At 40.6% G+C, this 27,090-nt stretch overlaps 1 protein-coding gene across 1 annotated transcript in view; it reads right to left on the bottom strand.

The window, feature by feature from the left end:
• Positions 1-825: 825 nt before the first annotated feature.
• Positions 826-27,090, bottom strand: part of OPCML (opioid binding protein/cell adhesion molecule like) — a 282,923-nt gene continuing 256,658 nt past the window's right edge. The window contains exons 4-7 of the mRNA XM_088139161.1: positions 19,134-19,268; positions 16,498-16,618; positions 15,360-15,511; positions 826-1,013 (exon numbers count right to left, since the gene is read on the bottom strand). Coding sequence (XP_087995287.1) covers positions 913-1,013; positions 15,360-15,511; positions 16,498-16,618; positions 19,134-19,268 — 509 coding nt within the window. The 3' untranslated portion in view covers positions 826-912. The remainder of the gene's footprint in view (positions 1,014-15,359; positions 15,512-16,497; positions 16,619-19,133; positions 19,269-27,090) is intronic.

The raw sequence follows: 27,090 nt of genomic DNA, 5'->3' as shown, positions 1-27,090 counted from the left end.
AGGCTGATGGATGTGTGGAAGAATGGATGGGGAATTGAAGAGGAACAATTTGGATTAAAAAATAGCTCATCAGATAATTACATTGATAAATTGATTAATACGGCAAACAGATGACTGGAAAGGCAGATGGATGGATAATTGGATGGATGGATGAATGGGTAGAACAGTGGTCCGATGAGCCTGATAAATGTGATGTGCTTGACTTCCCATTCCATCACTCCAGCATCAGTTTTCTAGTAGAGAAGAGAAGAGCCTCCTATACTCCCAGCAGTTGGCTAACTCATAGTCTGCATCTTAAAGTGCAACATGGTCCACCACCACTTCCATCCCTCATGTGACCCACATCCTGGGGAGGGTTGCAGAAGACTGCCTTAATAGAAGGATTGCAAATGCATTCAGAGCCACCCAAATGGGAGGTGAGAGACCAGAATGGAAGTGGACACTTTGAAACATGGACAGATATGTACAGTGTAATAATTAAACAGGGCAGTCCTTTTGCTCAAGGAGACACAGAAGTAAGAGGATGCTTTACTTGCTTTTCACTTCCTGATGTATAGTGTCTCTTGGACCAAGGCATCTCTTCTTCCAGGGGTATTTTGGCAGGCTTGGCTGAGAACCATTCAGTAGTAGAAATGAGAAGTTGAGATTTTCCAATAGGGCATTTTTGAAGGGTGGGATGGTTGAGGAAGGAAATTAAAACTAATTCTGCTTTGGGAAATGTTTATGATTAACTGATCCCAAATGGGTGGTTGGCTTGGAATCTGGACGCCCTCCCTCTCCCCTTGCCCTCCCAGCAATATAATCAAGCTGTAGACTGTTTTCTTTTTCCTCTTCCCCCAGCAGTGTGGATGGTTAAAAGTCTGTGGTGTGGGAGAAGCCAGACATCATTTGCAAGGATGCTCACTCTTCTTATCAAAACTTGAGGAGGAAATAAGCAAAGAGAGTGCCTGATAGCCAGATGCAAGCCATTGCTCTGGAAGCTGCATTGTTGCCATCATGTACTGCTCCTGGGCCTGGATTGGATGACAAAAACAACAAAAAGGGGAAAAAAGAAATTGGTTATTAGCAAAATGAGAAATTTTTTTTTTTTTTTTTCACAAACATTGAGGAGGATTCAGAGAAACACTTGAGAGTATAAGATAAGCTTGGGACAGGCAGTGGAAGTTCCAGGTTTGAGAGAGACTTGGGGAGATGTCTCAGGGCAGAAGTGCATAAAGAAAGACTCTGATGGCCAAATATGGTCTTTGAAGGTCTTGGGTATAATCATTAGAGTTGTCCAGAAGTTATTATTTAATTGCAATTCAGTGAAAATTATTAGGTGTATAACTGGAGAATTTTAGAGTATAAACCCAGGCTTAGAAAGGCCAGATTCAGCCTTTGGCCCAGAAATAACTCATGCACTCCTTTCCTAAGGGGATCCCTAACATCTTCTTTAAATTATCCTGCTTTCCTGACAGTGTTATGACTGCTCTTGTGCTTGCTCAGTCCTTTTGAGTTGAATTTACACAATCACCCAGAGGAAGAGGATAAATATTGCCCCATTTCCAACTTGTGTCATGCCTTGCATGCTTGAAAAAGGTGAATAGGTAGATATAAGAAATGGGGTCAAGGAAGTCCTTGTAGGGAAAAAATGGGTGTTCAGAAAACCATAATCTTTGAGAGTTGTCCAGTGATGCTGATGCTAGTTACCAGGACAAAGGACTTATACAATGATTAAAACAAAACCAGACACAATCCTATAGCAATAAAATAATATCACGTCATAAGTCATCTGCAGAAGGGGGCGAGGAGGGGATAAGTGCTGAGATGTTCATTGCAGCATTGCACTGCAAATTCCACCTCTTACAAATTGCATGCAACATTGTGACGTGTTAAAAGGCAGAGCTTGCATCACAATGTCTTGATACCCGTTTCATTATTTTGAGGACATAGTGGTTAGGAATGGATGTTATGTGCATAGTATGAAGTTATTTTGTTATTTTAAACAAAGAAGTTCTTCCCAACCCCTGCAAAAATATGTACAGTTTATACAGAGTCACTGTGTAAGGAAAAAGATCCAGTGTGTTTTATGTAATGTTGTGTAGGTTGAAGAGGACCATGTCCTCTGAGCAGAAATTGGCCATATTTTCCTCAGGCAGACTTCCAGCTTCAGTATCAGGCATTTCCAGCTAAGCAGACAGCAGGAACTGCCAGGGTGTGGAAGGTAAAAGGATGGGACATGGAACAGATGGATTAATAATCCTATTCATTAATCAAATCAAAATTCTTGGCAACTCACAAGTGTCTTGTCCAAGCTTTCATTCACCAAACTCTTTGCTTTAGGCAAACTTGGCTAACTTCCCTAAGAAGAAATACAGGCGTACCTTGCCTGAAAGAATTCTCTAGCTTTGTTTCCTTCATGAAATACCTTGGTTATATTGCTTTGGTAGAAACTTTTCAATTCATAGCAAGAGAGACTCAATAGCACTTATTTTTAGTTTTTTCATGAAGGCAAGGTTTCATCTGTCATTTCAAACCATTGTTCCACCTTCCCCAACTTAGATGCCTTCTGGATTTATGGACTTTCCCCCCAAATTCTCAGCAACTGACCTCCTATTTAGAATCTTAAGGAGAAGTAGATCCAAATCTGGAGTATGTCCACATTGGGACAAGTGGCACAATTCATAATACTTAGTAAATGAGCCACAGGGTGTAAGGTTCTCCTTTTCCCTCTCTTCCTCCAGCCCAGCTGACAAGGAGGTAGGAAACATTTTGATTTGCAGCCCAAAAAGGATCAATTCAGCAGTGTCCTGAAATTATAGAGGTTCCCCCCACACATAGACAAAGGATGCACAACCAAGTTGGCCCTTGAGTGGTATTGCCAGAATTTGAATTCCCCAAAGTGGTTGGGACCAAGGAAAAATAGTGGTGGCAATCATGACGAAAGCTAAGTTGATTAAATTTTAAGCTACATGTAATTAGATGCTTAAAATGATAGTTGATGGTTCATCTGTTCATATTCATGGGAGTGCACCAGTGGGCAAATCATGGCCAGGAGCCACAGGTTATGCATCTCCTAGTTTACTCAAACAGGGGTCACACTGGCCCATAATCCAGCTGTGTTTTCACAAACCACACTTTACATTAATTTGGATTCTCAGTTCAAATGTCACAAGAAATTCCTGTAGGTATCATCATGCAGATGTGCCTCTTCTTTGTGCCTGTACCTGTGGGAGAGGACCCGTGAACGAGAGTCTCATTGCTATGCACTCATGTAATGCAAAACCCTATGAGCAAAAATGCAGGACATTGATTTAATTACAAATGTAAACAAGTTTATTAATATCCTGTTCCTGTCCACAGAGCATCTGATATAAACTACAGAATGAATATATCACATGCATTAGAAAGCAACGATCCGAATTGTAGCAGCTGCAGCACCAACAGCCATAACAATCATAGTAACAATAAATCAGTGGCAACATGTTAAGCATCAAAAACCTCTGGAAAAAAGCCTGTGCGGAGACAAGGAGTGATGGATCTCCACAAAGAAGGCCCTCCAGAGGTGTGGTTCCATCGCTAAAAACATCCCGTGTCTTCTGTTTGCTCATCTAATTTGAAATGATGGTAAAACCCCTGAAACTCTGCAGTGGCTCTTAAGGCTTGGCAAATCTAGATGGGAAGAGCTCTTTCCTTTGCTTTATGTCTCTTCAACCCCCACCCCCAACTCCATCAAATGGCAGAACTGAGAGAGGCAAAGAAGACAGAAAGCAGATTTCCTCCCCTCTTAAAGATGCTTTTAAAAGTTTAGCAGAGAATCGAAACCCTCCGTGTAGGCTCTCAGCTGAATTCAGCTGCAAAGCCCCAAGGCTCTTCCCCCTTCTCCCCAAATCCCACTGCAACTGTTAGCAACCAAAGAGGCTGTTTGATTCATTAATCTACAATTTTATAGCAACGCTGATTGACTGGAATCCTAGAATAGAACACATCTGTGCCGACTCCTCCCATATGGAAGCCTTTATGCACTAACTGCTCTTAAATGTTTTATACCCTTGTAGTTTTGCTCCACGGTGAGGGCGATTGCCCACCTCCCATCGCTGTCCTCCTGTGCCTTTGCCTTCTTCTCTCGTTCCAATACGTGCAAAGGACTGCTTTCAGTTGTTGCTTAACAAGCTGAGCAGCGCTAACCTAGTAAAAAATTTATAATGACCACTGTACATGGGCAGACTACAAAAACCAGAGAAAGAGAGAGGAAGTCTGGATAATTGCCCTGCTGCTCTTCCTTAATAACGGTCGACGGCTGCTGTAAAGTTGCGCCGAGTTGTTCATTGTCCTTCCTATGAATAATTGACTCCTGCTGCTCCTTGCTTTATTTTATGACTGCCCTATATGGGAGAACATGTAGGCATAGGGAAACAAAATAATAAATAAGCAAACAATAAATAAGACAGACCCAGACTGCTACGATAGCCCACTTCAGAAACAGGGAGCGGGTGGTCTGGATCCTGATACATACCTGCAGTGCAGATTTTCGGATGTCATGGTTGCATATCAACTTCCCCAATTCCTAACCAGCAACATGATATCTAGGGCTTGGGGGAGTAACAGTGCAACACAACCATAGCCATCAGACTGAGGAAAGTTGTTGTAGCGGACAGGGTGTGCCGATGCAGTACGTATCAAAGAGGGACATTTTATGGTCACACCATAGTTGTGCCTTGCATGATGGCTATCTTGTACTTTTTTGGGAATGAAAGACTTCCTGGCTCGGTGGTAGCTGTTAGGTATGACTATCTTGGAACAAGGGTCATTTCAGTTATATAGTTTTGATCTGACGTCTCCCAAAAGCTTTCATTCCTTTCAAAGTAAAAGTGGAAGTTTCTCAGCAAATAACTTGTTGGCAAGTTGGAAAGCTCAGTTGTCTAGTTTTCCCTGTCCATAAATAGGGTGGAGATTTTCTAAGCACCTTTGTCATGCTATCTTGAAGAGCTGGACCAAAGTTTCTTCTAACAGAATTCTCTAAGAGTTTTCTTTTGTGGGCAGCTCCTCCTGGAAACTATTTCCCTGGAGAACAACCATAGGCTGTCTTTCCCTGTCTTCACACTGTTCCACCCTACACATTTTCCAGAGGCATAATCCAATTCTGTTATAAATTCAGTTCTAAACCAAACAGCGGATTCAGTCTGGTGTGTATTTCAGCTTTGAAGGCTTCACTTGATATCTGGTGTATTTATACATGCACCCCATCAGCAAACTTCCTGAGAGGGGAGGGACAGCCTTGTTAGTAATGGTGCCAATGGAGAGAGAAGATTAAAATAACCAAAATTGAAAAGACAGTTACAAAAGACAAGACAGTTCAAGTCACATCACTCACCCAAACCCTGGATTTAAATGACAGAATATCAAAGAGATAGTGGGACAAAATAAAATTGTCAACATAATGTGGGTGCGGAAGGAGAACTGTGAAGGACAGTAAAACATAAAAAACACAACGTGATCTGGGCAGAACTAGCTTTGTAAAGAAGGCATCTAAAGCTGTGTAGGCATCTGTTATGACCACCTGGGGAAAGTGAAGTGGATAAAGGCAGTGTTTTTCAGCCAGACTGGCTGTTTCTGTTGGGAAAAGAGTTTCACAACAGTCAACCAAAAGAGTCAGTTCCAATCCTATCTTCTGCAAACTGGGAGGCAAACCTGCTAAAGGGTTTGATTAGCCTGTGACAATCTGAGTGAAGTTTATCAAGCGTACCTACTGAAGGGTGAATTTGCTAACTGGCTAGTGAGTCCAGCCCATTGCTCTTCTTGGCAGCAACCAACCTTGGCTCTCACTTGCTTGAAAGTTGAAAAAGTTTTGAGAATTCTATCCAGGAAATTAGTTTGCTCCTCAAAGCATTGCAGGGGACTTTAGTAGCAGAGGAGCTCTCTGTAACTAAAAGAGGATGCCTGTCCATTTTCTTGCGGACAATTCCACGTATTTTGAGAAAGTTTTTAGGAGCATCTCTCTTGGGAATTTTCCAATTGCTTCCATGCTTCTCCAGTGACATTTGCAGGTGACATGGACACGCTTAGAGTTTTCCACAAAGAACCAGCACCTGTTTTCATTTTCTCATTAAGAAATCATAAAGATGGCCACCAGTTTAGAATCTTTGAAAAGGGAGAAATGCATGAAAGATATATGCGTCAAAGAGCTGGTACCCGTGACACAGTTGTGTCCCCTTCAAAGACAGCTCAAAACCAACAGGCAGGAGATGCCTGTAGCTTCTATGCCTTGCATAACTAAGAAGGTTCCCAGTCTTGTTTTAACAGTACTTCTGAATTCATATAAATTCAACTTGTTTACTTCCTGAAGAAATCACAGAATCAAAGGGTTGGAAAAGCCCTTTTAGATAATCAAGGCCACCCTTCTGCTGAATATAGAGACCTAAATTAGAGCATCCTTAATAGGTGGCAATCCAACCTCTGTTCCAACACATTCAGTGAAGCAGCACCCGCTCTCTCCTCGAGTAATGGATTCCATCACTGAATTGCTCTTAAGAAGTATCTTTTAATATTCAGTCTGATTCTAGTAGGTCACAGAAGTTGTCTTTTGTTTAGAACTTGAAGTATTGACTGCTGATCTGTTTTGGACTGGCAATCGTTCAGCAGAAACAAACATAATATAGATTATTCGGTGTCTGGGTGTGCTATAGGTTCTGTTCTGATCCTTGGTCAAAGCTAATTCAGCCTTTAGTCAAAAATCTGTTGGGCTACCTAGACAAATTTTATATTAATTACTTTGCAGTGGACAGATTCTCCAACGTGCCATATATTGTTGCAACATTTTGCTCTCCAGCAACAAGGACTAACCAAGCAATGGCATCTTCAATGGAATTGGACTGAAATGAATCAGAGTATTTTAAGTTTTAGTTATGACTCTGTTACATCCACTTTTATGGCTTGTGTTCTTAATTGTAACCAGGTCTAGGACTGTTTAAACCATTATCTTTTGACTGGATTCTCTGGGACCTTCTATGCAACATCTATTCAAGTACTTAAAAAATGTGGTGATATCTGTTCTTCTCTTTTCATGTATAAGCACAATAGTCAAGCTAGAATCTGACCAATGTTTTGTGTGACTTGGAAACTATTCTTTTGTTGATGCAACCTAATACTTTATTGCCACGTCACATAGCCAGCTCAAAATCAGTTTGTAATCAACTATACCAAGAATGTTGTCATGAATACTATTGCCAAGCCAGATGCCCCCATTCTATACCTGTGCATTTGATTTCTGCTTCACTTCTGTTTCCTAAGTGAATAACTTTTCATTTCTCTGTTAAAAGTCATTCTGTTATTTTCATCCCATTTCTCTAACCTATCAAGAGAAAACAAGAGAAATCTCATTGGAGACACCCAATGTTGATTAGAATGTGCACACGTCTCTGCGGTTTTCACATGCACGTGTCTCTTGATCCCTCAAAAGGCTGGAGCACACATTACACCAGGACTGTGGCTTTTATATGTTTTCATTGTTTCTATATGCATTTTATTGGTTGATGCATATTATTATTGTTCAACTTTTTAACCTTCTGTGCTAATGGTAGTTTTATACACCATTGTGTATATGTGTAATATCCTGAGTTTCCACACCCACAGCATACCCAAATGACTATTAGGGAGGAAGCAAAAGGCTGTCAGAGTGCCAACCCAACTGTTATTTCGCTTGCAAAATGAGTAAGATTTTGTATTGAATGCCTTGGAAATGTTATAGTCCTCATCTTCAGATATGCCATGCTGGCAGAAGGGAAACTCTCCATGACTGGCTTGTGGAAGAAGTTACAGCAGGCTGAGTTCACACAACATGCTAAGCCACAAACAACCTTTTGTCAGCCACGATGGCTCGGTTCAGACAACCTGCTGCTGATTTTCATTCACTGCATGATGCTAAGGATCGGGAAAGCAAGCAAGCACCAAACCTATCCACCTCATTGCTTAGTTATAGAAATGAACTAGCAAAAACTGCAGGAAAGGGCAAAGGGTATTTTACAAGGTGGAGGGAGGGAAGCAGGAGAAAAAGTATCATTAATGCATAATTATACCTCAAGCGAAAGCTGAGATACTCAGCCATAATCTGAACTTAAAAAGAAACAGGATGCAAGCTTTCCAACGTCATTAATTTTAAGACAAAGGGGTAACAACTCTTGTAATGGTAAAAAAATTAAAAATAATGGCAAGAGGGAATCTAATTAGTTCATGCATTCTTTGAGTAAGCAGAGAGCTACAAAACCCATTTCTACAATGAAAAACCAGCTTAGCCAAATTGTCTCATTGCAAACAGAACTTTTATTTTGCTTAATTACAACAGACTGCAACATTGTTTTCCCAAGCATTTACCAGGCAATCTTTGTAAAGCAATTCAAATGAGCTTTGTTGTTCTGGGAGGAATGGCGAGGATGTGTGTGCATGCACAGTGCTCTATTAAAAATCAAATATTTTATTTTGTTCTTGAAAATAAAGGATTATTAATGCACATTCAGTGCTGAAATCAGAAGCATTTGAATGTTTTTCTTTCCTTAATTAGGAGAGGGAGCAAAACCAATTCAAGTCTGAATCCGAAGATGGCACCTAGTTGCAAGGGAAGGGAGAAGAAAAATGCCGTGCAGCTGCTGACATTAGCAAATGTTGAATTGGCTGTGTCAGACTTAAGAAAGCTACGACTAATAACCAGATGCCAATGATTTTCTTTTTTTCAGCGTGAGGGTGTGTGGAATACTCATGAGAAATAAAATGTGAAATTTCTGCATTTTTTTCTAATGGACTAACTTTTTGCAGGTTGTGAGAAATGCACTGTTGTGGCGGTGCTGTTGTCAGCCAAAAGGAAAGGTAACCTGTTATTCTCTTCTTCCCCTTAACAAAACTGGAACAGAGGAGAGAAGCCTACCTTAATGAGAAATGGAAAGGACATTTATGCTTAAATGATAGAGAGACGGAAACATAGATTAGATGAGTGATTCTGACATTATGGGTCATGAACTTTTGGGGGGATCTGAGCAAATTTTGGGGGGCAGCACCTGCTCCCATTCTGCCCAAAGATGGACAGCCTTTGCCGAGCTGCTAGTGGCAGACTGGGCCATGTATGAGATCCTTTCCTTTAGTGGCCTTTGGGTTTGACTTGTGACAAACTATTCCTGAGTGCTGCCAAAGGTGACCCAGATACTCCTTGCAGGAGGACAACTCTGAATTTTGGTGCTGAGCCTCCAGCCTTATGAGGTTGCCCAGACAAGGAGCACACCCAGAAGTACTAGCTCTAACTTTATTGTAAGGTTAACAGAATCTTGCAAATCTGAAAATACATCTCTCCGCCCTCACCTTTACAGTCCAAGAAACTAGGAAGGATCCCTTCTGAGATGTTTGACATGTCCCCATTCCTTCTGTGGGCTCAGCTGCCTCTTATCTGACCGCTGCCTAGTCTGCAGCTCTTCCTCCTGTCTCCCAAGGTCATTCCCACATACCATTACACTGCCCCTGGAAGATTGAACAGCAGGACTCCCGTGGCAAAGTGTCATTCTCCTGCAAGAAGCAGAAAAGGTACAATGCCTGGAGTGGGCCTGGAGGTCAGCACCCATCATTATGTCCCCCCTCCCCCAGGAAGAAGCCAAGATGACCTGACCTTGGAAGGTGAAACTAGGCAAAAGTATGTTAATCCTGGGCTGGCTTGCCTTGGGCAGCAATCAAGAGAAAGTTGGGGCTTTGGCAGGAGCTTTTGTGCTAGGTCACTGAAGGCCTTTACCCCAGCCCCACTATGTTCTGACAGTGATCCAATTTGGAGCTTACATACCCATAGCTGGATGATTACCAGATCATACCCTTACTCTGTCTGGACAAAGTGAAAGCCATGTGGGTCATGACACCACAATGTTCTGACAACCTCTGAAATGCAGAAATGTATTCCATTTCCCACAGATTAAGTAGATTTGCATTGTTAGGCATGTCCAACTTCTTAAGTGATTCAGATTTTGGACTACAAGGTCACTGAGGGAGAGGCACGCCCAGAAAACATACAATGGATGCACTCTCTGATGTCTGATTATCCTAAAGGGCTAGTTCTTGTTCTGAACAAAACTGGAATTCTAAATGCAAAGTAAAAAAAAATAAAATAAAAAATCTGATTTTAAAGGCCTTATCAAAGTTTAACTGAACTTTTTTTAAAAAAGTAAGAGGACACCGACTTGTTATAGGTCACTTTGAGACGTGATCTATTGACCTTTTCAAGTAGGCAATAGAAATCATCTGCAGTATTCTATAGGAAGAACAACTTTTGGGAAAATGAGAGCAGATGGACATTTGCATGCAAAGGACCACTCGTGCAGTCCTTGACATATACAGGTAGACATGGCATTAAACTCTGAATGCCGAGCTCCAAAATAAGGAATATGTTGAAAGGCTTTAATAAAATGACATAATATATATGTCAGAATGTAAATAGTAGATTATTAGAACAAAATGTAATACTTTTAAAAATTATATTTAAATAACATTTCTAAGTAAGTTGTTCCTAGAAATCATAAATAGCATTTGGATTAAGTTTCAGCATAGCTACATCCTTTTGAAATTAATGGGACTCCATTCAGTGCAGTGGCACTTCCCATGAGTAAATTAGTTTGAGTTATAAAAATTAAACACTATCAATTTTGAAATGCAGCATTAAAAGACAGCAGCAGAACTGTATAATAATAAAATCTCAAACAACTGAAATTAATAGTACAGTAAATAACATTTACTTTTTGTATTTATGGGACATTTCTCCCAAGTTTTTTTTTTTTTTTTAAAAGGAGCAGGGAAGGAAACTAGCTGGATTTACCGACATATTAATTACATTCAAGGGGATTGGGCAGATTTTCTTCCCCCAAATACTTTTCATAAAATACTAAATATTTTATGGAAGAGTGGGCAAATAGACGCCCTGTGTGTTGTGGGAACTCAACTGTGTTATCAAGTTGTGTGAATGAGGCCATCCCATTAAGCCATCTTATTGTTTGTGTGTCTGATGCATACATCACCGGTTGTTCTGATTAGCATGTTATACATACCCAGCCATGCTGTTCCTTCTTAACTTGAAATAGGAACACCCCATTTTAACTCTAAAGAAAGTTCCTTGAAATTCAGCACTGGTGGCAAGCCATCTATTGGAGCTCAGCTGCTGCTGGTTATGTCAGACAATTGGTCCTGAGTAGTTTAAGAGTAACAGGACTCGATTCTCGCCTCTGGTTTCCCAACGGGTTTCTTCTCTGGAATGTGGGGTGGTTAAGACCACCAAAGGATGTAGGCTTACTCTGGAAGTGCAGCAAGAGCCCACCTCAGAAACTGAGGCGACTGTGCCGGGGTCTCTCCCCTGGCTGGACTTTGTCACCTGAGAAATCCAGTGCAGTTCAAACTAACCTCTGCCACACCTTCTCTCTTGAAAGAGGAGAATAAAGAGCTACAGATACTCCCAAGTGAAGCTTGTCTCTTGTTTATTACATGGTCATATCCATGTTGATTTCTTGACAACAGTAAAAGTGGCTTGACATTGTGTCCTTCCTACTATCTAAATACTACCCAGGCCTGAACCTGCTTAGTTTTCAAGTCCAGAGTAGGTGGATGCCACCTACTTGACCTCTAAATACTAAATCCTAACAACTAATAAATTAGGATTGTTTCTTCTTACTGTTTATAGTTTCACACCTTTTTAGAGCCCTACAAGCGGAATACCACAATTGGTATAGTATTATACCCTTCCTCAGCTCCAGTTCCACACTGGGGATCATCATGGAAGAATTCTGACCTCTTGCTGAGGCTTTGAGAAACTTTTCTCAAAGCAACACAGCCACATTAAGAAAGAGATGAAAGCCATTGTAGCATTTTATGAAACACACGGAAAGCAGAACCCTTTTTTTGCCAAATAATTTTCATAAAATGCTGAATCTTTTACGGCAGGGTACGCAAATAGATACCACATAGGAAGGGTTAGGAAAATACCCTACAAAAATCAAAACTAAACTACCCCCTCTAAAGGATAATAGGTATGTCTCACCTGCCTCATGGGCTCTGCTGCCTTTTCCAGAGTCTCTTACAGATCAAGGTCTCCTTCCACACTCAAGATTTCTAAGGCTCAACATTTTTTAACAATACCCCCCCACACCCAAAAGCTACAGGAACTTATTTAATATCCCCCCCCCCAATGTTTTTTAGCTGCTCTCACTGCTTTTCAGCTTAAGAGATTAAAACTGGGGAGCCATCAATTTAGGAGCAATTTGTGATAACATTTGTATATCTTTCTTGCATTTTTATGTTTCATCTCATCTGTGTTGTGTGGATTCTTGTTTTGTTGTCTACCAGTTTCTTAAATATAACCACTGTTGTCAGCTGCTGTACCATTGCATAGCTGAACATTGTTTGGAAATTTCTTCCAAATTTCTTTGGAGATATGTGTATTAGATGCTATGTTTTTAAGACGGGGGTATCTTACAGTATACCCCCCTCCCTAAATATGCTTCTCTAACATCACTGCCATACAGGTAGTCCTTGACTTACAACCATTCATTTGGCAACTGTTCAAAGTTATGGCAGCACTGAAAAAAGTGACTTACAACCTGTCCTCACACTTATGACTGCTGTGGCGTCCCTGCAGTCACATGATCAAAATTTGGGTGCTTGGCAACCAGCATGTATTTATAATGGTTGCAGCATCCTGGGGTCACGTGATCACCATTTGCAACCTTCTCAGCCAACACTTGACAAGCAAAATCAATGGGGAACCACATGATTCCCTTAACAACCATGTGATTCACTTAATGATCATGGTGATTTGCTTAATGACTGCCCCCAAAAAATGTAAAATCAGGTGCGGTCACATTATGCCTTACTTAACAACCACACAGCTTAATGAAGAATTTTCCAGTCCCTATTGTGGTTGTAAGTCGAGGAATACCTATATTCCCAATTGCTGGGATAGCAAACTGTCACATTTTGCACCAAAAAGCCCAATATGGCTATTTCCTTCCTTATGTTCAACTACTGAGACTTTTGGGTACAAAGAAACAAATTCCATAAATTTTCTAAAGCAGCAGCTTTGGACCCTAGTTCAATGTTTTTCTGATAGTGTTCCAGAGATGCTAAAGAAGTTTTTAAGGTTAGTTCATGTTCCTCATAGATGAAAACTCCCTACATTTAATGAGCAGGAAAGACTATGGCTTCCCCCAGTCTGATAATTGCTAGCCAAGCAAGTTATCTAGGCTATTAATCATATTCAAGACTGTAATAATTTTGGCCCCTCCCTTCCCTTTCCCACTGAGTTTGATTTTTACTCTTCTTTAATAAGACTGTGAGACTTATAATTTCCCTCTTTTCTTATTTCTTTTCAAACTTCATTTTATCTCTCTCTCTCTCTTCCAGCCCACCCCCCACCTCCCTGCTCCACTCCAAAGGTCAGCAGAAAAAAACACAAACAAAGGGATTATTGCAAAGAAATGGACATATGCAATGGCAATTTGTGATGATTTATGTAGGAAATCTTCTTTGAATATTTCATTTCCCAAGTTTCCATCCAATTCCTATAATTTCTGGTTATATCAATATTGAGTTTGTATTGGCTGGCTAGTTGGCAGGAACACTGCACATTAAGGATTAAATATATACTACAACATTTTGTGGTAATACCACTAATCATGACTAGAGGCTATTGACAGAGTTGACCTCCATGAATAAGCTGATGTGGAGGACTATCCCTAACACATTTTAAAAGCAATCCCTTAATTCCTTCCAAGAACACATCAATGAGAAGTCTCTACAGATCTGTAAGAGTGTACCAAACGCTTCATACTTGAAACTTTTTGACCTCAAAATCCCCCATTCCGAGCTTGGAGCTGTTCAGATATTACTGGTAATCTTCTGACCATTCCAGAAGTGTCTTAAGCTCAAAATGCCCCCACTTTAAAGCTCTGATCTCCTGTCTTCAATTTGAAACAGAACCTCTTGGTGAAAAAAACACTCCTGAAATGATCAGAACAATGCATGTGCAATTCCAGTAAGGTTGGGAACACCACATTTCAAGCTCAAACCGTTTCAAGATTGGAAGGTCTTGATTTAAAATATTTTGCATGCCTGTAACGGGAGGCGTCTCTTCTCTTTTCATAGCAAAGGGGTGTCTTGCTTTGATATGCTGTAAGCAAACAAAGGAACGAATCATGCTCGTACCAACCTGACAGTGCTGGAGGTTCAGGTATTTCTAAAACAGAAGTCACGATGGAAACACAGGGAGGGGAGAGAGGGGGGAGGAAAGGAAAGGATAAAGATGTAGTTCATATTTGCAGACAGTTAAACGAACAGATGGCTTCTTAGAAAAATGGCCCAGTTTACGTAAGCAAATGTATCCAACAATGATATTATGGATGTGACAGACATGACAACATGCGATACAATCACTGGAGTGGATGGCGGTCATCTAAAAATTTAGAATAGCCACAAGACACTGCTTGTGTTAGCTTTGAAAACTTGATACTGGAAATTGTCTTGGATGTGTTGAGATCCCAGCTGGGACATTGACTTCGTCCTGTGCTTTGAAAAGGCAGAATTTGGGACAGAAAATTGGCCTTCTTGTCAAACGTGCTTGACTTGATTTTAAAAACTCATCTCTGGATTTATGCAATACGCTGAATTGTATACACCGAAACAAAGGGGGTAAAACTAAGCCTCCCCCTCAAATAATTACAGTAAGCGCTAACCAAATTAGCATTTTTGGCAAATGCATCTCCTTAGTCTATAATCCTGGTTAAGTAGGTTCTGCAAATACAATTACAGGGTCCATCAAGCCCCAAATCCTATCCTGAACTATGACCAGATTAGTGGGACTGTAACTACAGGAGCATTCTTGGAGCAAGAGATACCTTGAAGCTCAGTGCTTTTTACTGGATCAACTTAAACACTCTTAAGGTTTGAGAAGACACTGCCTCGAGTTTCCTGTTAAGCCACTAGTATCTTTCATATCTTATTTGTGTAATTTTTGTCCAAGAATCCTTGTTTCTAGAGATATTAACTTTTGAAATACCAAATGATGCAAATTTTGTAAAACAGAATCTGCAGTTTCCCAGCCAACTCTAAAAATCTAATTTTGATCCATCCTAGTGGCCTCGTTATACACACACACACACACACACACACACACACACGCAACGTGGATACTCATTAACTTTTCTGGCTCCATACAAAACACTTTAATGATCAGTGTCTCAGATTAGCTCCTCCTTTAGTTGTCCCTTTTTGCTAAATTTTCTTTTGCCCACAATTTGCTCTTGGTCCACCTTCCATCAGAAGGAGTGAAAGACTAATAGGTGGCCTGTATATATTCCAGTGATCTGTGTACCTACCATACAGAATTATACTGGCATTGGTGTTTCCCAGTTTGTTGATGGCCACACAGGTATAATTGCCATAGTCCTTCTCTGAGACATTAAAGAAGGTTAGCGTGGACATCCGTCCTTTGTTTTCAATTTTCACACCCTCCAGCCCATTAGCTAACCTGCAAAGAAGATAAGATAAGGGCATAGATTAATACACAATAATCCAGAAGTGCAATTCAGTCACTTTCAAGCTTCTAGGCTGCAGTTACTCGATTTAAATCTCACCCTTGGTCCAAGAAATTGGCATAGGTGGCATTCACCTTTTTGTAGCAATTCTTTGAGGTTGGCTGGGCTATAAAATAATGGATCTCCAAGGTCACCTGGTAGTTTTCAAGGCTAAATGAGGCACTGAGGTTGGTTCTCATCCATGTCCTATTCCAATGCTATAACCATTCCAACAATTCCTCCCCACAGTGTCCGGTGTTTTTCAGCAACAGCCACGTATTTGTTACTTTATTTGCTTCAGTTCTAAATCATTGAAGAGCCATTGGCAATTGAAGGTAGACTATAATATGCTCTGATGATCAAAAACGATATAAGGTAACTTCTTATGCTCATCATAAAGAAAGTATGGGGAATGGCTGGCATTAACATTGATATATTTAGACTAAAATATAATAGTTACTTCATATCGTTCATGTACATTTGTGCCTAGGATATATAATGTTCCATTTTATAATTTTTTTTTTTTTTTAAAAAAATGAGAGAGGCTGAATTTAATAGCATGCATGCAATTTGTCTTAATGCAGACTCCTCCAACTGTGTCCTCCAGTTGTGTGGATTTCAGTTCACAGACATCCTCAGCTAGCATGGCTGCTGCTGAGAATTCTGGAAAGTAAAGTCCAGATTAGAGAAGGTTCCTTAACGATAACAGGATACAGGAAATGCCTGTGATGATATGGGCTTGGGCATGCTCTAGTTACTTCCCATCCATCAGGGCGGAGCTTAGAATTCAAATGAGTTCCCAAAGCTAAGCCAAAGCTCTGGGTAAAACTGCCGATTTGACTGATAACATCCCCTCAGCTCAAGGAAACCATTTCTTCCGAAGGACATACACCTTCCCTTCTTAAACTACTCTGAAAGCCTTGAAAGACTGCTTGGGTACCTGGTTTCTTCTTTAAACCACTGAAATTCTGCTACTGGGACAGCTGAGGCCTCACAGCGTAAGATCCCCTTCTGGCCAACCGAAACACCCGTATTCTTAGGACTGGAGATCGATGGAGGATCTGCAGAGGAAAGAGAGGTTATTTCAAATGCTTTCAGATACTTTCCAGGCATCCCTATGAATCCTGAGGAATTAAGATGGCAAACAGAATCAGCTGGAAAGTCGCCCTGTAACTGCTGCAGTAGGAGCAGATTAGTCTTCCCCATCCTGAGTTTGTACAAGTGTTTGGACTACAGCTTCCATAGTCCCAGCTGACTGAATCTGGGAATGAACAAATGTGTCTGTCATTTCTCCCATATTTCAGTCCTTTCCATCTCCTTTGCTAATTTTGGGAAGTTCCTTCAAAAATAAAACTGGACAATAGTTGGAGTTACCATGAACAGCTTTCTGGTCACCAGGTTATAGACAGGTCCTGGAAATTACTCCAGGACAAAGAAAGATAAGAAAGGGCCTATACTTAATGTGATGTAATCCATTTCTGCTCTAAACAGAGCCTGCTACTTGATTAGGATAATGTGAGAATGACTGTGATGGAATGGAATTATGAAGGCCAGGCTCAGGGAGAAAAACATTTTCTTACATCTCCTGAGGAGTGTGGGAAATACAAGAGGATGAGCCTGGCACCTCCCTGAGGAATTCACAATGTTGTGGCTGGCATTACATGGGAACTGGGGTTTCAGTCTGGGAAGATTCTTGCTAGAGGTTGTAGCTAATAAACATTGCTGGACTGAATTTACATGGTCTCTTGGAGTTCCTTGGGCTAGGCCTGACGTACCAAAGTGGTAACACACTAGCATTGAGCTGACACAGGCTTTTCAATGAAGTCAGACTAGGAAACTTTCTTTTATGGATTTTTTGGGGTGGGTGGGGGGGAGGGATTTGATGGTCCTTGAATCACCTCCAAAATGCCAACAACCTTTCAAATGTACAGCACCTATTTTAATAGTTCATATTGTTTGGGCTTCACATTGCTAATGAAGCTTTTAAAGAGTGATTGCCCAGAAGGGCAAAAAGCACGAAGCATAATAAAATGTATGTCTGTGATGTTTTCATGTCAGTTTGGCAGACACAGACATAGACTTTTCCATGCTTCTCCTGAAAGGTGAAGATTTCTTAATCTGTTGTGTGTGCGTGGTTTACCATCAGTGGAATTTCTCTCCCACTCCATCTTAATTTTGAATTTCTCTTCAGAAGAAAATAAAGGAGTAAGAGGATAAGGCAAAAATCTCTTACTATGTATTCTCCCAGCTGCTGCGCCAGAAATGAGCTATTTCATTTTTGGGATAATAGCTGGAAATTGTCTAGCTATTAATTTATAAGAATTATATGGCTAGATGGCACACCTATAGTTTAGGTCCTGTAGGTGCTGTTCTAGTAGGATTTAGGCACTTGGCGGAATACGAGGTTATTCTGCTGAATGTTCTAACCTGGCTAAGAGGCAGAACATGTTTCCATATGCACAGAATCTTTGTTTTGATACCTGATATTTCTACCATAGAAAAAACGGATAAGTAATTGATGAGGAAGATGTTTTCTTTCATTCCTACATGGAGAGGTTTTGTACACGTGAGAGGGAGTCAGAGAAAGGGCTACAGAGAATCCTCTGACCTGCTATGAAAGAACTCCTCATACTTCGTGTGAAAGGCATCTTTTTAATGGCTTATCAAAGAGCAATTAAACAAGGTTGGAGACAATGGTGATCCAGGCCCCCAAGTCAAGAAGGATCCAAAAGTGGCTTAGAAAATATTAATATCAATGGTAAAACAGGCTTGCAGGGTAATCAATGGCTTTCAGATGATTACATTGGTTTTGTTTTGCTTTGAAATGTGTCCTCTAATGAATGAATGACAGGTTGGCCTAGATATGTTTAGGACACACCAAGTGAAATCACAGCCAAATTAGCCATCTCTAATTTAAGTCACTAATGACTTCTGTGTACCACTATTATTTCTTCTTGTTTTAGCATTATGTATGAGCTGGAAGAGAAACTGACTGGATTCATACATATTCCACCTAGTCATAAGCCATGATTTACAATCCATAATGCTTAGGTTCTCACAGTGCTAAGCCACAATTAGACCTTAGTGTGTTATGTGAACCTAACGAGTCTCTAGCTTTCTTAAGGTACATCAGAAAATCATCTTGTTGATTTGAACTCAATTGCCTCTGTTTCAGGGATAGAACTTAAGTCTCTCCTTCCATGTTAACTGTGAATTCATTAGTGGAAGGCTGGTATAGTAGCTAAGAGTGTGAAGTAGGAAAATCACAGTTTACCACTATAAACCTAATGCCATGATTTAGATTTGGAATAAATCTCACTGGAAGCCCAATAGCAGCACTGGCACTTGCTTCCAAGCCCAAATCATGTGGCAGTCAGAGATTTATACAGTAGCTTTAAGCAAGCTACTGTGAAATCTTTACATTAAATCCATTTCTACACTAAGAGGATAATTTGAGGACCATGCCTATCACAACTATTGTAAATAATATGAAGATATACGTGCATCATGCTTGAAAATGCCCTTTAGAAAATCTGTTGCTCTATGAAAAATGACTATGCATGGAGTTTCACTTACAGTTTACAGTGACCTTCACCCTCCGAATGTCGGGTGCAGCAACATCATTAACAGCTGTGCATTCATATTCCCCAGATTGTTCTCTCGTGATCCCTGTGATTTCCAAGTACTCATCATCACTTATAAACCCCTGACCTAGAAAAGAGGGGGGAAAAATACATAGAAGATAAAAATATTGCTTCTAGTCCAGATCTCCTCCACTTTTGCAGTCAGAACTATGCACTTCTAGGCAGAGCCAACTGTCCATCATTTCTGGGTGCAGAAAATGGCATTTTACCAAAGTTGTTCATGGGGATGATAAATTATTCAGCAGGTTCTCTGGAACAGGAAGGAGAGATATTTGCTTGCTTTCTTTTTTTCCTTCTCTTCTTGGCAAATGGCCCATTATTTTATATCCTCCTCTGCTAGGATGATGATGATATGGAAGGAAAGTATGTAAGTCCTGAACATATTTGCAAAAAAAGTGTCATAAAATATTCTTTTATGGAAAAAATAAAAATTCAGACATTTTCCAGGGGAAAAAGAAAAAGGTGTCATTTGAGAAAGTCAGCAAGTATAGGATACTTGAGATTTTTGGAAAATTTGACAGGTAACATTGGGAATAGATTTGGGGCCTCAACCAAACTTTCTGTTGCTATTTTTGGTTAGTCAAATACTCTTTGCAGGATTATTTCTTCTTTAAAGAAATATGCACATATTCAACAATCTGGTACTGTTTAACGTGTGTTAATACTGAAGAATTCATCAACAAAGGTGGATACTCATTGAGAGAAAGAAAAGGATCATTCAAATATTTTATTTTTGTTTTCTTGCTATAACACCATGCTGGAATTAAAATTTCTTAAAAAAACAACAACAACCACGATCTTAATTTTCACTGCAGCCAAAGGAAACTGCCCTTGCTGATTAAAAACCAAATGACCAAAACAGCAGCAACCCTGTGAATATTCTGCTGGTTCAAATGGTTAAAATTCACAACTTAAGGTGTTATTTCTGAAAATGAAACAGGTTGGCTTATCCTGAATGACAGTCAATGGAAACGATGCACCTATGAGACACTTGATTTTTTGTTGTTTTTCTACTGCAAGAAAACAACAGTGCTAACATTTCATATGACTGGTAACTAAATACCTAGGAAACTACAATATCTAGATTCACAAGCTTAATAAATTGAGCCTGCAATCCTGTGTTCTCTGATTTTAGCCCCAGGGTGACAGGATGGATTAAATTCTCCCTCCAAGATTGGAGACAGAGTTCCAGTCTTGGGCAAAATACAATGATGCAGATATGTTTTCCTGTTCCTTAGAGATCCTCTGAGGCTGTAGCTGTTGGACCCATCATCCAACAAATTGTTCTTTCATGATGGAGAATAGAGGAAGGATCACCTGGTGTCCTACTTTCCATCTCTATTCTACTGCCATTTGGAATATAAAAAGGCTAAGGCTGGATGTAAATTTTTGACTGTTATCTACATCTATCTCCTTGTTTTGGCTACCTTTCAGAAGTGTGCACAGAGTATGGTACAAAAAAAAAAAATCAAGATGGTGACCACTGTCCTGTTTCAGGTTTCAAACTCACACACACTTGCTAAGTGAGGAAGGAAATTTATTCAAGGCTGAGCAGTTAACAATAGACAAGAGAAGAAATGTAAAGCAACAAAGTCTCTTGGAAAGAAAGCTTGCCTGAGTGGTTTCAACTTTCAACAGGAGCACACAGAAGAACAGTCAAAATCCAGTCCAAAGTTCAGAGAGCCAAGTCAGGTTTGCAGCCACTCCAGGGTCAGAGTTTCACAAGCAAAATTCTCAGGAACAACCCACCAAAGCAGGAGATCAGACAGTTGTTTCCAACAGATTGACACAGGTCAGGGCTACCTCTTATATCAGGCTGCAGCCTACTGTCTTTGATCAAGAGAGCTCCTCCCTTGCTTGGCAAGGAGCCTCACTGAGGTCTTTGCTCTGCTCTCTGCTCTACTCTCTGAGTAGGAGGGCTTGGAGGCCGTGGATCATCACCTGACTGCTCCAGCTGTTCAAGTGGTGCCTGAGTTTGATCAGCCTCAGGTGACTCCTGGCTTGGTGTCTCTCGAGGCTGACATTCTACAGGTTCAGCTGCAGCAGCTTCGTCAGAGTCAATCTGAGTCCTGGGCCATGACAGCCAAAACCTGTGCAATGCATCTAAAAAAAGCTTCAATCATACCACTGCCACCACCATCTTGACTTTTTTGACCACCCCTTGTGCATACCCCTGCTGCCATTTGCCCCATTTTGCCAGTTAACTATTTTTTTTTTTCATTTTATGCTGGCTGATTTTTAACCAATAAACATCAAGCTGTATACATTTTTTGCTAGCTATATTGAGTGAGGATTGTGTGTGGATATAGGAATTACTGTGAGTGTACTGGGTGCAAACTGGGATTTACCCATAGTAATTTTCTAACAGCAGCTTCCTGATCTGAGATTCCTTTTAAAGAAAGCAAGATAGAGACTGGCGTTCAGAACTTGCCTCATGAGATTCAAGCCCTTACAAGCTCTTTAACCGGTCTGTTATAGGTACCTGTGAATTGGAGTTTCACACTGAGAGAGTCAGCAGATGGATTTGCAATTTTTTTAAAAAAAATATATTCTCAAAGTGTCCTTTTGCAATAGATAAGCTTTGCCTGGAAATAAGCCCTGAATAGCTAAGCTAAACAAGAAATCAAAGTTTTTTAGCTTTTGCTTTCTTTTCTTCGCTGATCTCTGAACATCTCCCTGCAATGTGACCTTAAATCTCTGTGGGTGCTCATGCTGTACCTGGTTAACACTGGTTAACCAGCCAATTTGCAGCTCTCAGACCCCAGGAAAATGCAGGAACGCTTTGCCCATTCTTCTCCAGAGAGGCTGCCGTATTAGGAGGGGAAGACTGACCGCCTGCGGCTCCAGGGTTCGAGAGGCAGGTTGTACAACTTTACTTGACACAATTTCCTGCTGATTCACATCCAGCATCCCACAGAGCTTTTGCCAGTAACAAAAGGATGCTGGACTGTGGCTAACACAAATGTTGCTCAGGTGCTACCAGTCCGAGGTTGCTTTCATGCCACCTGTTTTGAAAAAAGTCTCTGATGTTTGTGCTTGTGTAAAACCTGGAGTTTAACTAATACAGAGGACACGGTTTGTGTTCCAGCTCTTTGCCATTTATCTGCTATTGATAGTAGCTTGGCTGAAACTAGAATGATTCGTGCCATCTGAAACCCACTCTTGCTCTGAAACAGGAGGACCCATTACCCTTAACCCATTACCGATTCATAAAATAAATGCAACAAAACCTTTGAGTCAGGCTCAACTCCTGCTGCTTTCATCCATATCGTTTTATTGGCAACATTATGGAAATGGCTTGCCATTGACTTTGGAAGGTTTGTTTGTTTTTAACGTCCCCATTTAGCCCACAGCCCTGGGATTCTCCACTCTCACATTCTCACATCCGGATATTAACTATGACTGACCTTGTTTAACTTCTGCAGTTGTTTAGTTAGTTGTTTACATAGATTATTAAACCATTTATTGAGATAGGTTTAAAGAATGCTCGACTCCAACCGACTCTGTTAGCCTTACATAATAAAAAGTCAGAACAATAAATAACACATGACCTGCATCCATAAACAACCATATGAAACTGTGATGGAATGGAATTATGAAGGCCGAGCTCAGGGAGATAAGCATTTTCTTAGCTCGCCAGGACCGCGTGGGAGGAACAAGAAGATGAAACTGGCACCTCCCTGAGGAATTCACACTGTTGTGGCTGGAGGACTTTGGGAACTGGGGTTTTAGTCTGGGAAGATTCTTGCTAGAGGTTGTAGCTAATAAACAAAGCTGAGCTGAATTTGCATTGTCTCTTGGAGTTCCTTGGGCTAGGCCTGACATCAATCTTCCCAGACTGATGTGAATTCCTCAGGGAGGTGCCAATCTCATCCTCTTGTATCTCCCATGCTCCTCTGGCAATCTAAGAAAATGTTTATCTCCCTGAGCCTGGCCTTCATAATTCCATTCCATCACAGAAACAACGTAAAAAGTTTATAAGGGTTCACCCACCATCCTGCCTTAGGGCCTGGGAGAACAGCCAGGTTTTCAGCACCTTTCAGAACAACATCACCCATTTCACATTACATCACATTACACCCACATCACATTACAAATAGATGTTATGGTTAAAAATGAATCTAAGTCCTACATGCAAGTTTTTAAAAAAATGAAACTAGAAGAAACTGGATGGACAGTTTTTCCAGTTGTTGTTATTATCGTTGTTGTTTTATATCTCAGGGGCAGAATTCTCCCTGAACAGCAGCAGTAGCAGAAAAGGAGAATTTCTCTGAAATTCTTTTCTTTGAAACAATTTCAGGAGCAAATTCTTCTTCATGAAATTGAATAAGTATGGACTAGGGGGAAAAAAATGTGGGAGAATCTGTTTGGCTGCTGGTGGATATAACCACGGAGAAGTGTTAACCAGCTCACCCAGGCAAAATAACCGTCTCCCGTTTTGTCTCCTGAGCCTCATAAATATTCCTCCTTGTTTTGGAAATGCTAAATATTTTTAGGCAGTGAGAAAATGATTGCGTGAAGTGCAGAAGACTTTTTCTGCCTCGAAGAAATAAGCAGCAGGACAGAGATGATAAAACACCGAGGACTCAGGGCAGGAGGGGGGAAACAGCCTGCGTCCGAAACTGTAAAGATGGCAAAATAATAAGGGGTGGAAAAATATGAAGAGGATGAATGCTGAGCTCGCTTTGCAAGTGAACCTTCTCTGTAATGATCCAATAATCTTGAGGTCATCATGGGTCTGCCCTATCCTCCAGTTGATCTCTATAAAAGATAATTGGAAGTGTAAGAAAATAGATTTGACGAGACAGAGACAAAAATACATAAATAGCCGGGATGGTTTCTTTTCAACGCAGAAGGGGCTGCAGGAACAAGGTTAGTGTACCTTGCTACGCATGTGAGATAACGGTCTACGGGGATACAAATGGTCACTTTCAGAAGGAGGGTATGGGACGGATACCTTGCCATCAATCACAGGATGCTGGAATCATGTCAGTGTTTGCATCAGCTGCAATGGCAGGTCATGACAGCTGAGTGGAGAGAACCTGCTCAGTTGCTGGCTGCATTCCTCCTTTAAGGCAGAAGATGTCTGCCTTAGAAATGATTGGTATCCCTCCTCTTGGGTCTTCAAGGGAGACTCAAGAAGCTTGTGACTCTGCTCTTCCAGGAAGACATAGACCAAAACTTACAGAGGCAGATCAGTAGAAATACAGAATCTCTTGTGATCTTCCTTCAAATTTCAGGTAGCTTCTGCTCAAGGATAAACCTCAGAAATTCACCTTGAGGACTTCAGCTTTACAAAAATAAGCATTTATTTTTGTATTTATTTTATTTATTTATTTATTCAAAATGGCTCTCTGAATATTGGAAGATATTTATTTATTTAGGTAGGAATATTGTCTCTATTGTATCTTCATTAATATTTGTTCTGTTTTACTGTAAACCACCCAGAGTCGCTCTTGAGCGAGATGGGTGGTGACAAATTTGAAATATAAATTAAATAAACAAATAAATTTGCAGGACTAACTTTAAGAAACTCGCTAGTTTTATTTAGGCGACCCTCCCACTGGCTTCCTTCAAAAGTTCACTTAGATTTCACTTGAATAAGCATTAATCCCTGTGTTTTGAAGATCATTTTTGATAAGAACTCTTCCAGATTTATTTTAATAGCCTGTTACTTCATTGGCTGCATTCAAAATGGGTTGGTACAGAACCATCATCAATATTAACAGCAACTGAGTGCTATTTTATACCCCCCTTGGCTGCTATTCCTTGGTGAGTTTGGTGGAGTCTTGGTGAGATTCCTTGGATTATCCCTTTGAGGTCAGAGACGGGGTAGCACGTAGCTGTGAAGGTATAATCTCAGATGTCTTACTCAAAGCAAAACTTGCACCTCACACAGTATCAACTGAAATTAACTATCATTTAATAGAAGCCATCTGCCCCACTGTAGAATAATTGAAGAATGACAGACACAACATTTCTGAATAAACCTGAGGGCCTCTTCTAACATGGAAAAAAGAGGAGATTGCTTTCAAAACAACAATAACACAATAATCTGTAGAGCGTAGCAATAGATCTTCACCCTTATTGAGAGGTGCAGTCTATGATACCCAGCACTAAAGCTAATGATAAGTGTAATAAACCTGTTATTTTGATTTGATGTAATAAATGCAAGCCATTGGGTTGTGCCGAAGCCTTCTGATTTCAAAAAAGCAGCTTAGGGTCAAGATTTTACACCACAGCAGAAGAACTCATTTTCTGCTTTGTCTAAGTGGGAAACGTTCACATGCACAGAGGTAGAGATTATGCCCTTTTGTTAATGTAACTAGAGCAGTGTTGTCCAAACTTGGCCACTTTAAGATGAGTGGACTTCAACTCCCAGAATTCCCCAGCCAGCCATGCTGGCTGGGGAATTCTGGGAGTTGAAGTCCACTCATCTTAAAGTGGCCAAGTTTGCACAACACTGAACTAGAGACTTCAGTCCATTTGCCCTTCACAAGATATGATACAGACCTAGGCCGTATCTTACAATGTGCCCTATATCATCACTCGTGGGGGAATCTCCTGTATCTCCTTCTCCTCACCAGGAGTGGGATGCAAGATCAAGGAAGACGAGAGTGCATATCAGGGGCCCAAGAACATAAACATAGTTCTACAGATACTATGAAATGTCTGCCTTCCCCATTTGCAGGATATTGGGTCACTGAGCAACATGACCTGTTTGTTTCTTTTCTGTGATGGTGCCCGTGTTTTCTACAATGTCCTAGAATGGCGCAAAGTGGCATTCTTTGCAAAAGAAAAATGGTAGATAAAGAGTTACCAAAAAATAAAACAAAACAGAAACAAAAGACCTCTCCATTGCTACTCCCTGCTATGGGAAATAACACAATCCCCCAGCTCCATATTACATGATTTATCAAAATGTGTAAATTGGCTCTCAGTTCAGACGTAATTAATATAAGGAGGGAGGCAAGCCTTCTAGAAAAGCATACACAGATACTCAAATAGGACGATGGTTGTAACAGTGATATTTTACCATCGTACAAACCACTGCAGCAGAGCAGACCAATCACATTCACATGATCTTTCATTCCAGCTACATTAAAAAAAAAAAAACAGCCAAAGATTTTGTAGTTTCATAATTGACACAGGGAGAAGGAGGCAAACCCCAAATGGCTGAATGTCTGGGCAAATGGCTGCATTCAGATGGCATGACATCCTTGCAGATGCAGAAGGTCAACTAGTTGACTACGTCCATCCATCCACCCATGTACTCATCCATTCCTTGCAGGACTATATCTTAGGAGTTCATCTCACTGTATCAGGGATGTGCAATGTTGGAAACCAGCTTAGCCTATGCTGGAATGTTTTAAAAAATGCAAGAGTGCAGTAAGATCAAAGGTAAAATAAGAGAGCCAGTTTACTGGTTAAGGCACTGGGCTAGAAAGCAGGAGATGGTGAGTTCTAGTTCTACCTTAGGCATGAAAGCTGGCTGGGTGACTTTGGGCCAGTCAGTCCCTCTCTCTCGGCCCAACCCACCTCACAAGGTTGTTGTTGTGGGGAAAATAGGAGGAGGAGGAGCAAAGAGTTTTGGGAATGTTCACCACCCTGAGTTATTTATAAAAAATAATGAAGTTGGGATTAAAAAAAATAAAAAAAAGATAAAAAACCAAAAATATATACCTTTAGAATGTGGGATTACACCCCAATGGAAAGACAGTATTGATGAAGAGGTCAGCCACAAGGAAGACAGATGGTTTGCAAGCATGAATGGCCTGATATTCAATTATGTGTACTCATCACCACAGTTGTCATTAAAAGAAAACATGAAGAGCTATTAATTAGGTCCAAATACTTCTGTCTTTCATAATATATTATACTGTACCCAG

Source organism: Python bivittatus, unplaced genomic scaffold (assembly GCF_059951505.1).
Source record: "Python bivittatus isolate LINGU-HERP-01145 unplaced genomic scaffold, Pbiv_v1 ctg000320_np1212, whole genome shotgun sequence".
In the NCBI taxonomy this organism is placed as follows: domain Eukaryota; kingdom Metazoa; phylum Chordata; class Lepidosauria; order Squamata; family Pythonidae; genus Python; species Python bivittatus.
This window is presented reverse-complemented; position numbering and strand designations above follow the sequence as displayed.